This window comes from Rosa rugosa, chromosome 6 (genome assembly GCF_958449725.1).
Source record: "Rosa rugosa chromosome 6, drRosRugo1.1, whole genome shotgun sequence".
NCBI lineage: Eukaryota > Viridiplantae > Streptophyta > Magnoliopsida > Rosales > Rosaceae > Rosa > Rosa rugosa.
This window is the reverse complement of record NC_084825.1, coordinates 19531365-19544173: the sequence shown is the minus strand read 5'-3', so window position 1 is coordinate 19544173 and position 12809 is coordinate 19531365. Positions and strand designations below refer to the sequence as shown.

The window sequence follows — 12809 nt, the reverse complement described above, 5'->3', positions numbered from 1 at the left end:
CAACCTCTTTTTGCTTCAGCATTGTGGAGTGTATTCCTCAGCCCTGTTCTCCACCGCAAATTGGTAGTCAGTAGGGTGGTTCTCGGCAGGTCCTTCCCCTTTCTCCGGTTCAGGCACCGGTGGTGGTAGCAGACAGGAATCCTCTGCGTGCAATTAAATACTATTTTAATTTTATTTTATTAAATACAACCACTCCTTTCACGTGCTTTGTGGCAGGAGAGTTTTCAGAAAGGTGGCAGACAAAATTCTTCGGCGTGCAATGGGAACTGCCAAAATATTCTTCTGACTGCCCATACACTGTTCTTGTCGGCCATCCTTCATGGCGACAGACATCCCTAAAAAACAAAAGTCCTCCTACGCAGCAGTTCTGACTGAGGTGTCTCCAATCTCCTTTGCCATCGCTGACTTGCCTTCGCCTTTCTTTGAAGATGGTTTGAACTCTATTCGCATCTCTGAAGAACCATTTCTTCGCGGTCTCGAGAGATGCAAAACCAACTTGATTGGTCGCGTTAATTCTCCTGTCAAGACCCCAGACCTTGTACAACAATTGAAGCAACTATGGTCGGGATTAGATCACTGGACTGTGGCACCTCTTGGTAGGGGTTTTTTCATGCTCCAGTTCGAAAACTTAGTTGATATGCAGCTAGTCTGGTCGTCGGGGACAGTACGTCTTAATTCCGGCATGCTACGTTTGATTAAATGGTCACCTGAGTTCTCGCCATCTACATACAGAAATACCTTCGCTCAGGTATGGGTGCGATTTTGGGACTTAGGGTTTGCCTACTGGGATCAACAAACTCTTTTTGAAATTGCATCTGGTATTGGTACGCCCCTTAAACTTGACCCCCGTACCAAGAACCGCACTGTGGGCTTGTTTGCCAGAATTTTAGTGGACGTTGACTTCTCACAGCCTCTTCACGACAAGCTCAGAATCACTAGGGCCAATGGTGAGGTTGTGGTGATTGGAGTTGAGTATGAGTCTGAACCGGATATCTGCACCAGGTGTGGGATAGTTGGCCATGTCGCTGGTACCTGCCGTTCTAAGGCTCCGGACGACACTGTGGCTGCTATCCCAAATGAGCGGGGAAGGTCAACAGAGCGTTCTGATCTGAAGAGAAGGAGGAACAATCGATCACGCAAGTCACAGCACAACTCAAAGCATGGGGGTGCAATAGGGAGACCAGTCAGAGCCAGACAACCTGATGATGTTACGCCAACGACGGCAACCACAGCAGTAATCTTAAGGCACGACGTTGAAGATAGGATGGCTTCATCTGTTTTGAATAATGTGGAAATTTCCACAGCAGCTCCAACTATCACTGCAGTTCCAGCTTTCACAGCTACTCCAATTATGGATGAGCTGGCGATGGCTGCTGTGCCCGTGCAACAAACTGATTCAAGTGATAGCGTCCCACCTGGATTTACTCGGATGGAAACGGAATCTGATATCCAACCTGCTAGCTCTACGTCGACTCCCGTGGTTTCTTCAGTTGCTCCACCAATTATTATGGCCGACTGTAATCAAAGAGACTGTCAGATGGGAGTTACAACTGACCTTTTGGAGGAAGGTGAATTCACACCCGTCCTACATAAGAAGTCGAAGAAATTGCTGAAGCAAAATGAGAAAGCAAAAATGAAAATAATCTCCCACAAACCTGCGGGACGAGCTCTACTTCGCAAGGGAGCTAGTCTCAAGCGTTTCTAATGAGAATACTCTATTGGAATGCACGCGGCATCGGCAACGATGACTCTCAGCGTGCCCTCGCTAATATGGTACGTTCACAGAAAGCCCTCATTGTTTGTATTTCAGAGCCCTTTGTTAACTTTGCATCTATTCCTCTCTCTTTTTGGAGGTCCTTGGGCCTTAAACTTGTAACTACTAATAACCGGGGAGGCCAAGCCCCCAACATGTGGTTCTTGTGTCATGAAGCTTTGAGCACACAGGTTATTTTGAGCTCAGAGCAACAGACTACTGTCTCCTGTTCCTACGAAGGAGTTCCCTGTATCATTACGTCAGTTTATGCTAAAACCTCAGTTGGGGGACGACGTCAGTTATGGCAGGAGCTAAACTATATTCACGCTTTGCATGGCCAGTGCCCATGGGTTGTCCTTGGTGATTTTAACTGTGTTTTGGGTGCCCATGAAAAACGTGGGGGTCGTCCTCCAAACGCAGTTTCCTGCCTCGAGTTTAGTCAGACGTGCACTTCATGTGGCCTTATTGATATTCCTACACAGGGCCTGAGCTACACCTGGTCTAATAATTTTACGGAAGTAAGGTTAGATCGTGCAATTGGCAACCTCCAGTGGATGAATGCATGGAACCTGATGGACTGTTGTACTCTCACAAAAGCCACTTCTGACCACTGTCCCATCTTGGTATCTTGTTCAAAGTTGGGTTCTGTTCTGCGTCCTTCCTTCAAGTTCCAGACTATGTGGCTGCAAAAGCCAAATTTTTTAGAGCTTATTCGGACTTTCTGGGACTCTCTACAATTCTTTGGCTGTCCACAGTTTATTCTAGCTTCCAAGTTGCGCTCTCTGAAATCCATGTTAAAATCATGGAGCAAGGATAATGTGGGGGACGTGCATGTTCAGGTGAATAACTCCCGAGCCGCTCTGGATGCAATTCAGTCCGAAATTTCAATACATGGTCAAAATGCGGAGAGGACTGCGGTAGAAACGGCAGCCCATTCCAAGTACCTTTTGGACTTGTCTCTCCAAGCAACGTTGTTTCGGGACAAATCTAGAATCCGTTGGTTAAAGGATGGTGACAGGAACACTTCTTTTCTTCACAATATGATAAAGCTTCGCCGCCTTCATAACTCTATATCCTCCCTCTTAGTCGAAGATGTAACGCTCACAGATCAACCTGCCATTGCTGCCCATATAGAGCATCATTTCCAAGAGGCTTTTACCTGTGACCCTCGCATTATGAATACGGGCCTGGTTGAGAGAACCATCCCTTCCTTAGTCACTGAAGAGGAAAACGCCTCCCTTCTTGCTATGCCATCTCCTGAGGAAGTCTTTTCAGCTGTCAAGTGCATGGATGGCAAGAGCGCTCCCGGCCCAGATGGCTTCGGTGGGGATTTCTTCACTTTTTGTTGGCCAGTTGTCGCAAATGATGTTGTTAGGGCAACTCAAAGTTTCTTCCACAATGGCTTCATTCTCCCTCATTTTAATTCGAATACCCTTATCCTCATCCCAAAGGTAGACAACTCAGAGAGCATCTCTGACTTCCGCCCTATTGCTCTTGCTAATTTTGTTTTTAAAATCATCACAAGGATTGTTGCAGATAGACTTGGTCCCATAGCTTCGCGGATCATCTCCCCCAACCAGAGCGCATTTATCAAGGGGCGCTCCATCATTGACCCCATTGTCCTTACCTCTGAATGTATTAACTTGCTGGATCATAAATGCAAATATGGAAATATGGCTATTAAGTTTGATGTCCGCAAAGCTTTTGACACCCTGGATTGGAACTTCCTGCTACGTGTCTTAACTGCTTTCGGATTCAATGCGAATTTCGTGAGTTATATCCATGCCATCCTGAAATCAGCTTATCTATCTGTTAATGTCAATGGGCAGGCTCATGGCTACTTCACATGCTCCAGAGGAGTCAGACAAGGTGATCCTTTATCGCCTTTGCTCTTCTGCCTTGCTGAGGAGGTGCTAAGCCGAGGACTTTCCTCTCTTATCTCCACAAATAAGATTAAAAGTATTGCAGCGCCGTTAGGCATCTCCCCGCCTTCCCATGTGCTCTTTGCAGATGATATTATGGTGTTCGTGCAAGGTAAACCTTCTCATCTGCGGAACCTGCTTTCTTTTATGGATGAGTATGCTTTGAATTCTGGCCAGGTTATAAATAAAACGAAGTCTCATCTGTTCCTTGGGAAGCATGCTTTGTTGAGGCAACATAGCACTAGCCGGATTTTGGGGATTCATGTGGACAAACTTCCCTTCACATATCTTGGAGTCCCAATTTTCACTGGCCATCCGAAACCTGAGCACCTTGTTTCAATTGCGGACAAAGTGCGCTGTAAGCTAAGCTCTTGGAAAGGCAGGCAATTATCACAAGCAGGTAGAGTACAGCTCATTTCCTCAGTGATTCATGGCATTTTGATATACAGCTTTCAAGTTTACGAATGGCCCAAGGCCCTGCTAAAGAAAGTTCAAAGATGGATCAGGAACTTCTTTTGGAACGGGGACCCTCTCAAGGATGGCTCCGCCCTTATCGCCTGGAACACAGTCTGTACCCCAAAAGAGCAGGGGGGATTAGGACTAAAAAATATTTTCACTTTGAACAGGGCCTTGCTTCTCAAAAGGTGTTGGGACGTTGCCTCTCGAGCGTCCACCTCTGCCAACTTTTTGCATGATCGGTTTGTAAAAATTGGTCTGCATCCATACTCCTCTTATAAAAAATCTTCGGTTTGGCTAGGTCTCAAGAAGCTCTGGCCAAGGTTGCTGGAAGGGGCTCAGTGGCTTGTTGGTAATGGAAAATCCATTAGATTCTGGCGTGACAATTGGTTGGGGGAAACCCTTGCTACTTCCCTCAACTATGTTCAAGAGGTCCAAAAGTTATTGAATGACAAAGTGTCTTGCTTCATTGCGAATGGCCGGTGGAACTTACCATCAAGCTTCTGTCGCACCTTGCCTGCTCTTGCCCAGTCCATCCGCTCAATTGAGCTCCCAGAGGAGCCCTCCCCTGATCAGGTTATTTGGTCTGAAACGGCGTCAGGGTCATTGACATCCAGTGATGCTTACAACGCCTTGGATCCTTCTATGCCTGGCCCTTCATGGTGCAAGCACATTTGGCATGCTGCAATACAACCTAGAAAGAGTGTCACCACTTGGAAAGTCTTGCATGGAAAAATTCAAACCGATGATTTTCTTCAGAAACGGGGCACAAGTCTGTGTTCTAGATGCCTCTTTTGTGGGACAAATTCTGAATCACATATGCATCTCTTTCAGACTTGTGAGATCGCCAGTTCATTATGGCACTGGCTCCACCATCTCTTCAGATTGCGGTTCCCCCCAGGTGCGTCGCTCCATGATTTTTTCCTTGATAATTTGATATCCCTACTCGATTATTCCTCCAAGTTATTGTGGTACATAGCGGTCTGCAACCTCCTTTGGTGCATCTGGCAAGAAAGGAACAAAAGAAAGTTTGATGGGGGAGCTTTTTGTCTATCAAGATTTAAGCAGTTTTTCACCCTATCACTAAGGGAATCTGCAGGGCTAATTTTTGCCTCATCCTCCCTGGCATCCTCTGTAACCCCCATTTTCGGCCTATTGGGCATCTCCCCCCTCCGCCCCATGGCACCTCGTTATATTCCAGTCACATGGACTCCCCCGCCAGAGAATTGGTTCAAAGCAAATTCAGACGGCTCTTTTCGTGATCCCAATCATGCTGGCTTTGGAGGCATTTTTCGAAACAGTGATGCAGCTTTCTTAGGCGCCTTCTCATGTAAAGCAATTGTGCCATGGGCCATTGACACTGAGTTATTAGCAGTAATGGCGGTTGTTAAAGTGGCAAGTGATCGTAATTGGTTTCCTCTATGGTTAGAGACCGATTCAATGTTGGTTATGCACTATTTTAACAATCCATCCAGGGTGCCTTGGCGTCTTCGTACTAGATGGAAAAACTGTGTTGCTTCGATTCACCAATTGCAAGTGCACATCTCCCATATCTATAGAGAAGGGAACCGCGTGGCCGACAAGCTGGCTAATTTTGGAGCCACGAATGACAGTCCAACTTGGTGGGATTCAATTCCGCCTTTCCTGATTAGCGCTTTTGGTCATGACTATTCAGCCCAGACGGACTACCGGTTTCGCTAACTGGTTCAGTGCGTTAGTTTGGTTTCTTTAATTCAGGACAGCTGGATCTCAGTTTCTCTTTTCCTGTGATCTTAATTGGTTCTTTAGCCAGTGCTTTCATGGGCTCCTTTCAGGAGTTCCAACTTGTACTTTCCTTTTCAGATGCTTGATCTCCTGTGTAATGAGCTCGGGGTACAGGTTGTTATGTCCCCCCCGTTGCTTTCTTCCTTTATTAATTTGAACCGGGCGTGGGGCTGAGCCTCCCAGCTCGGCTGGGTTCCAAACCCTTTAAAAAAAAAAAAAAAAAAAAAAAAAAAAAAAAAAAAAAAAAAAAAAGTACATACACGATCCTCCGCTCTACAGTTTTGATATTTTTTGGTGGCCGAACGATCGACGGTGCAGATCAGGATGGGATCGCTTTTCAACCTGTATACCCTATACCATCTCAGGTAACATGAAACTCGATCTACTTGCCTACTTGGGTTTATTATTATTATAGTTTTTCTTCTTCTTTGCAGGAAACAAAAAGAACAGGTTAGCTAGATTAATATCTTACATTCACAACAATTTTACAATTAATTATTTTTCTTTTGATTTCCATCCCCGACTCTTGAATATTTTTTGCTAGTAAACATATGCTTTCGTTATTAGGGTGCATATATAAAGCTGTGACTTTTTCTTTACTTGAAATATCAGTTATATTATAGTATAATGAGCAATGACTAAAACTTGAATATCGGAATCAAACATAGACGTATGAAGTTAGGTAAAGTTTGGGTCAAACAATACATACCAAGAATAAGAAATTTGTTCATGAGCCATTGTAGTAAAAGATGTATATATATGATCATGTATATATTCATGTCTTGATTTCATAATCTTGAATTAACCATGCCAAAACACAACCACATAGTTCACTATATCTATTCCAAGCGCTAATAAAAACTTTCTTTTGTTGAAACTTCTGTAGGTTTCTTTGTCTATATGCAATGGAGATTTCAAGGTATGTACATTTCAAGATATGTACGTGCTTATGTGTTTATATAACATTGGGATCTCAAGAATTCAGTTTTTAGGTCCCTATGGGTAGATCATTTTTGCAAATTTTCAACTAAATTGATGATCAATAGATCAAATCAATGGACGAACTTAATATGTCCATGTTTAGAAACATAAATGACGAATATAAATACTTTAACGATCATCAATTTGGTTGAAAATTTGCATAAATAATCTACACATTAAGACCTAAAAGTTGAATGATCAAGATGCCAAAATGTAATCGAAAAGTGAGTTCCACAACAAAGAATCCCTTAAAATGACCAAAAAAAGAAATTCACACGCACACACAATGTTTCTATGCTAAGGACCTCTTTAGATTTTAAAATCTAAGGATTTCCTTGAATAGAGTCAATATACTCACTTTTCGATCTCATATCCACATCTTGACCGTTTAGTTTTTAGGTCCTAATATATAGATCAATTTTGCAAATTTTCAGCCAAATTGATGATCGTTAAGGTACCAAACTAGATTAAATCAATGAACGAACCGAATCTGTTCAATCTGAACCGTTCGTGTTCATAATTGTAAATCGCAGTTTTAAATGTCTTAATGATTATTAATTTGGCTGAAAATTTGTAGAGATGACATACTCATACATACCTAAAAACTGAATGGTTAAGATGTGGATATGCGATCGAAAAGTGAGTCTATTCAAGGAAATCCGCATATTTTAAAATATGCGGAGGTCCTTAATAGAGAAGGACTGTGTGTGTGTGTCCTCTTCATAGGTCTCTTCACAGGAATGAGTTATGTTAAATTCTTGATGATGTAACCAGTTGATTATTTGCAGTAGGATACCATCTTATTCTTTAAATTTTCTTGAGCGGGGTTCTTAACAAAGCCCAGTTTTCCCCACTTGATTTCTTTTTCGTACCTTGCCAACTCTGTTATACCTTGTAACTAAATTTGTTTACTTTTTTCTTTGTTATTGTGTATCTTGTAGAATATCGAGTGCTGATAAGCATCATCTTCGGTATGGACTTTTGTAGCTTCTTTCAATGTTAACTTTATGATTCATAGAGTTACTGTTTAGATTGGGAAACAAGAGGAAATATACTGAATTTTCATGGTTTGTTCATCTACAGGAGTATTCTTTCTAGCAAGATTTATATTAGGTGTTGGGCTTTTGATCTATAAATGGCGAAGAAGGCATTTGTCAATATATAGCACAATAGAAGACTTTTTACAGAGCGATAGCAAGTTCATCCCAATAAGATACTCTCACTCAGATATTAAGAAGATGACTCATGGCTTCAAGGACAAGTTGGGTGAAGGAGGCTATGGCACTGTATTTAAAGCAAAGTTACGAAGTGGACGTTTTGGAGCCATTAAGATGCTAGGCAAGCCCAAAGCTAATGGACAAGAATTCATTAACGAAGTAGCCACAATTGGGAGGATACATCATGTTAATGTGGTGCAACTTATTGGTTATTGTGTTGAGGGCTCTAAGTGTGCTCTGGTATATGATTTCATGCCAAATGGATCTTTGGAAAAATACATTTATTTTAAAGAGGCAAGTGTTTCGTTGGGTTGTGATAAAATGTATGAGATTTGTCTTGGAGTGGCTAAAGGGATAGAGTATCTACATCAAGGTTGTGACATGCAAATTTTGCATTTTGATATCAAGCCTCACAACATTTTACTTGATGAGAATTTTATCCCAAAAATTTCTGACTTTGGGCTTGCAAAATTATATCCAACAGATGATAGCATTGTCTCTTTAACAGCGGCAAGGGGTACAATGGGATATATAGCTCCTGAGTTGTTCTACAAAAATCTAGGAGGTGTGTCATGCAAAGCTGATGTTTATAGTTTTGGAATGTTGTTAATGGAAATGGTAAGCAGAAGGAAGAATTTGAATGCAATTGCAACTCATTCAAGCCAAATTTACTTTCCTTCATGGGTGTATGATCAGTATAATGAGGGAAATGACTTGGAGATGGTTCTAGAGGAGGAAAGGCACATAATAAAAAAGATGGTTATAACCGCCTTATGGTGTATACAACTAAAGCCCGATGATCGTCCTTCAATGAAAACAGTTATAAAGATGCTGGAAGGAAGTGTTGAATTCCTAAAAATGCCACCTAAGCCTTTTTTGTGTCCACAACAGATGCCTGTAGCAAATGTAAGTGATGGTAATATGGATCCAGCATGTTCTAATACAGAGCTAACAATATCTACTTTGTCAACTAGGTAATATCAACTAGAATGGACTTCATCTGTTTGAATTTCAATCCAATTTAGTTGTTATTAAACACGCACTATTGGGGTCTGTGTGTATAGTGAATCTGCGTCCTCTGCATTTGAAGTGGAGGCTAAAGCTGTTAGGGTAGCTAGTGCTGGCAGTTCAGTTCCAACTTGCTCCTATTTGTTCAATTTCCTGGTGCTTCTTTCTCCCATGTGTTATAGGGAGACTAAGGGTGTGTTTGGTATGGCTGTGCTTTTAAGAAAAGTTGGTTTCTGCTTATTTCTGAGAATAAGTTGCTGAAAAGCAAAGCAGCTACGTGTTTGGTAAAATGGTTTTTTATAAGTGCAGTCAGTGGCAAAAGTAGTGCAAAGTGTTTGGTAAACTCAAAACTGGCTTGTGCTTTTTGTTTGTGGAATGACCCATTTGGACATGAAAGATTATTTTGCCTTGATTGTTCGGTAATACAATGTTGTTCAAATGCTCTTGTTATCATTTTTAATCTTTATTATGTCCTTATAAATTTTGTTAACTTTCAAATTTTATAAATCATTCTTGTCAAAAAAAAAAAAAATTATAAATCATGGTGATCATATGATTAATATTGGACAATTTTAAAAAAAAAACTTATACAAATATATTAGTAACATTAATTACAATTGGTTTCTGATTGGCATCAAGTAACCACAAAAAATATCACAATATATTCAAATGTCCACTTTATTACGCGCATTCATCAAATTTTGAGTAATGCTATTTCTTATTGTTTCCATTTCTTGTGCACCATGACCATGATATTCTTCTTCTACATCATCATCCATCTCTATCCCACCACTTGTTATAAATATCTGCAGCATGCTCTAAGATGTTTTTAATGTCAGCTTTCCCAAGCCCACCAGCATTTGTGAAGAATTTGAATCCATTCCTGTTGTAAGGCAAATGACTTGTTGTTGTAACAGCACAGTATGTTAGACTTTATATCAGGAGGGAAAACTAACCTTGTTGATGATTTAACATTAAGCGAACATAATTTTTTAATTATACAGAAGTGATAAGACCAAAACTCACATAGTTTAAACATGAACATGAGTGACTTACCTGTTATCATTATGGCCCCATCCGCAGGACATAAGAAACCATCATCTTCGGTAATTGTGCTATTAAACATTGCCTGGTGTGGATGCCAATCTACTAATAAAGAGGAAAAAAAGATTCAATGAAACATTGCCTGTCAAAGTAGTACCAAGAAAAACAAGGACTCTTGGTGTTGTGAATCCAATGCAACATATGCCCCTTTTCTCTAATCAAAAGACAATGATATCAAAACAAAAATCTTCTCTAATCATCTACATAGAGCTGCAAGTGAATTCTAATAATGACCTCAATTCCTACTTGCCTGGTCTAGACCAATAATGACCTCAGTTCCTACTTGCCTGGTCTAGACCAAAAAAAAAATAGTGACAGTTGTGACCAACTAGATCAACGCGATCGACCAGAATCCAGAGTATCAATATTTTACCAGTCATCCATTATCTTTTTCATTCAACATGATTATCAATCCAAAAAGTGGCATAAGTAGTAGTATATATCAACAATATGAAATTGCATCCTGGAAATTGATCATTCAAATTGAACCAAATTGTCAACAATTAAGGAAAGTCTAGTAGAACTTTGGAATTAATACATTTCTAGAATCTGGTAGTTTTCAGAAACTAAATTATCTCAACACAGAATACTAATCTAAAAAGTATGAGCACTACAACCATTTTAACCCAAACAAAGCAAGAAGCTTGATTAATACAACAGGAAAATAGAAATCATATGGGTCCTGCAGTATTTATTCTTGATCAAATTCAAGATCCCAACATCTATATTTCCTTTGTAATTCCAATACAATTTTTCAATCATCTATAACTTTACTGTGTGTTCCTTATTTTGTTATAAGAAACTATAAGTACAAACACTTATTGCTAAGAATTATATCAACTATGAGCAACACCTTCGACCATTTCATGTACTCGGTTCACAATTGAAACCGATCAAAGCTTTCAACACCTTCTAACTTCCAATGTTTTTAGACATAAAAATATAATGCAGTTCAAAAGTATAAATCAATCATATTAGTTTACCAGATCACTGTAATATAGTCATTTTAATTGAAAATAGACATTGAATCCATTTATCCCTCAGACTAAGTCACTAGTAAGCAAGTAAACAGAATCTAACATACCCAGTTTTCTTCTCAAGAAGTGGTGGATATGCAATTTTCACATATGTGCAGGTACAGATTACCAACAGCACCACTGCTAGAGAGGCATGAAATTGAAGAGTGCCGACTGAACACCCAATATTGCCTATGTCAGATATTAACACCAGTCCTGTAAAATCCATAAGCCTCAGTAAAGCTCAGCTAAATTGAAAACAAGGGTCCATTTAAGCACAAGAAAGAACTAAGAGACAAAGACCAAGCATGAAATCAGAGAAAAAACAAGGCTCCATTTAATAACAACACAACATCGGAACAATTATCCAATTTAAAAGCCTCAAAATTGGCAGATGAAATGAACAGAGAGAGAAATGAAATCAAACCCATGAAATCAAAATCACAAACAACACCCCTTACCGAACTCGAAGTGGCCACAGGGGAGAGCGAAGATGGAGGCGCCGATGGAGTAATGACGCCGTCCTTAGACCACCGAGAGAGAGTTGACGGAGTAGAGACAGAGAGTTGAGGAAGAGATGCATCTCTTCGAGGTAGGGTCGTGTAATTACTTCAAGTTCATGAGGGTACCCAATGGAATTTTGAAAATTTCATTAAATCGCCGTTACAGTACGCGCGGGGCTTCGGCTTCTTCTGCTTCCAAAAGTTACCGCTGCTGATAAGCTAACCTAGTTAGCTTTATTTGGTGGTCAATTACTCAATTTAATGTTTTTTAACATGTATTTAGATTTTTCAGAGATGATACATGTCAATCGTCCGATTGAAATCAGACGGTAGTTGAGGGAACGGGACCGGTGATTAATAAAGTCGATGTCATTTTTATCACAAAAAAAAAAAAAAAACATTGTATAATGTAGAGAAAATTATATATTAAAGGAAATGGGAGGAGAAAGTTGGTTTTGAATTAGTGCTTGACGTGTTTCAATAGTAACAATAATAAACAACATTTTGTAGTGAAAATGAAATCTGATCATCCATCAACACGGGAAATTAATTGCAACTGTTCATGTACTACAAATATTCGTTTATTTAATTTTTTGTGCATCATGTGATCAGCTTCAAAACAAATTAGGGATGGCAATGGGGCGGGTTGGGGATGGGGATCACAATACCATCCCCATCCCCGTGGTCCTTCTCTACCCCCATCCCCGCCCCAATCCCCAATAAAAATATATTGGGGATTCCCCGTCCCCATCCCCACTGGAGACTAAGCCTCCAAACCCGCCCCAAATCCCCAATAAGAATTTAATAAATAAAATAATTTTTTCTCATATTGCATTTTTTAAAATTAAAATCTATAACAAATAAATTTAAAACATGATTAAATTCATAAATCATAATTTAGTGAGTGCAAAAGTATTTTGAAAGTAAAAGTGTAGCCATTAAAGTAAAGTAGTAAATGTATATATTTATGATTTATATTATAAAAAATAAATTAAAATATATATAAGTTAAATATATGTATATATTATTGGGGCGGGTTTGGGGATGGGGATCACAATACCATCCCCGCCCCATCCCCAATCTTA

At 40.1% G+C, this 12809-nt stretch overlaps 2 protein-coding genes and 1 long non-coding RNA gene across 3 annotated transcripts; 2 read left to right on the top strand and 1 right to left on the bottom strand.

Moving 5' to 3' along the window:
* Positions 1-319: 319 nt before the first annotated feature.
* LOC133716345 (uncharacterized) lies at positions 320-1705 on the top strand. The gene has a single exon (XM_062143054.1). It carries the CDS (start codon positions 320-322, stop codon positions 1703-1705), a length of 1386 nt encoding a protein of 461 aa, XP_061999038.1.
* A 4456-nt stretch (positions 1706-6161) lies between these two features.
* On the top strand, positions 6162-9241 carry LOC133718083 (rust resistance kinase Lr10-like). The gene is made up of 4 exons (XM_062144887.1): positions 6162-6260; positions 6782-6814; positions 7818-7847; positions 7960-9241. The coding sequence occupies exons 2-4, from the start codon at positions 6796-6798 to the stop codon at positions 9069-9071; spliced, it is 1161 nt and encodes a 386-aa protein (XP_062000871.1). The 5' UTR covers positions 6162-6260; positions 6782-6795; the 3' UTR covers positions 9072-9241.
* Positions 9242-9652: 411 nt separating this feature from the next.
* On the bottom strand, positions 9653-11837 carry LOC133717835 (uncharacterized). The gene is made up of 4 exons (XR_009849968.1): positions 11683-11837; positions 11290-11437; positions 10158-10250; positions 9653-10002 (listed from the first exon to the last, which is right to left on the bottom strand). It is a non-coding gene; the product is annotated as an uncharacterized LOC133717835 (long non-coding RNA).
* Between the last annotated feature and the right edge of the window lie 972 nt (positions 11838-12809).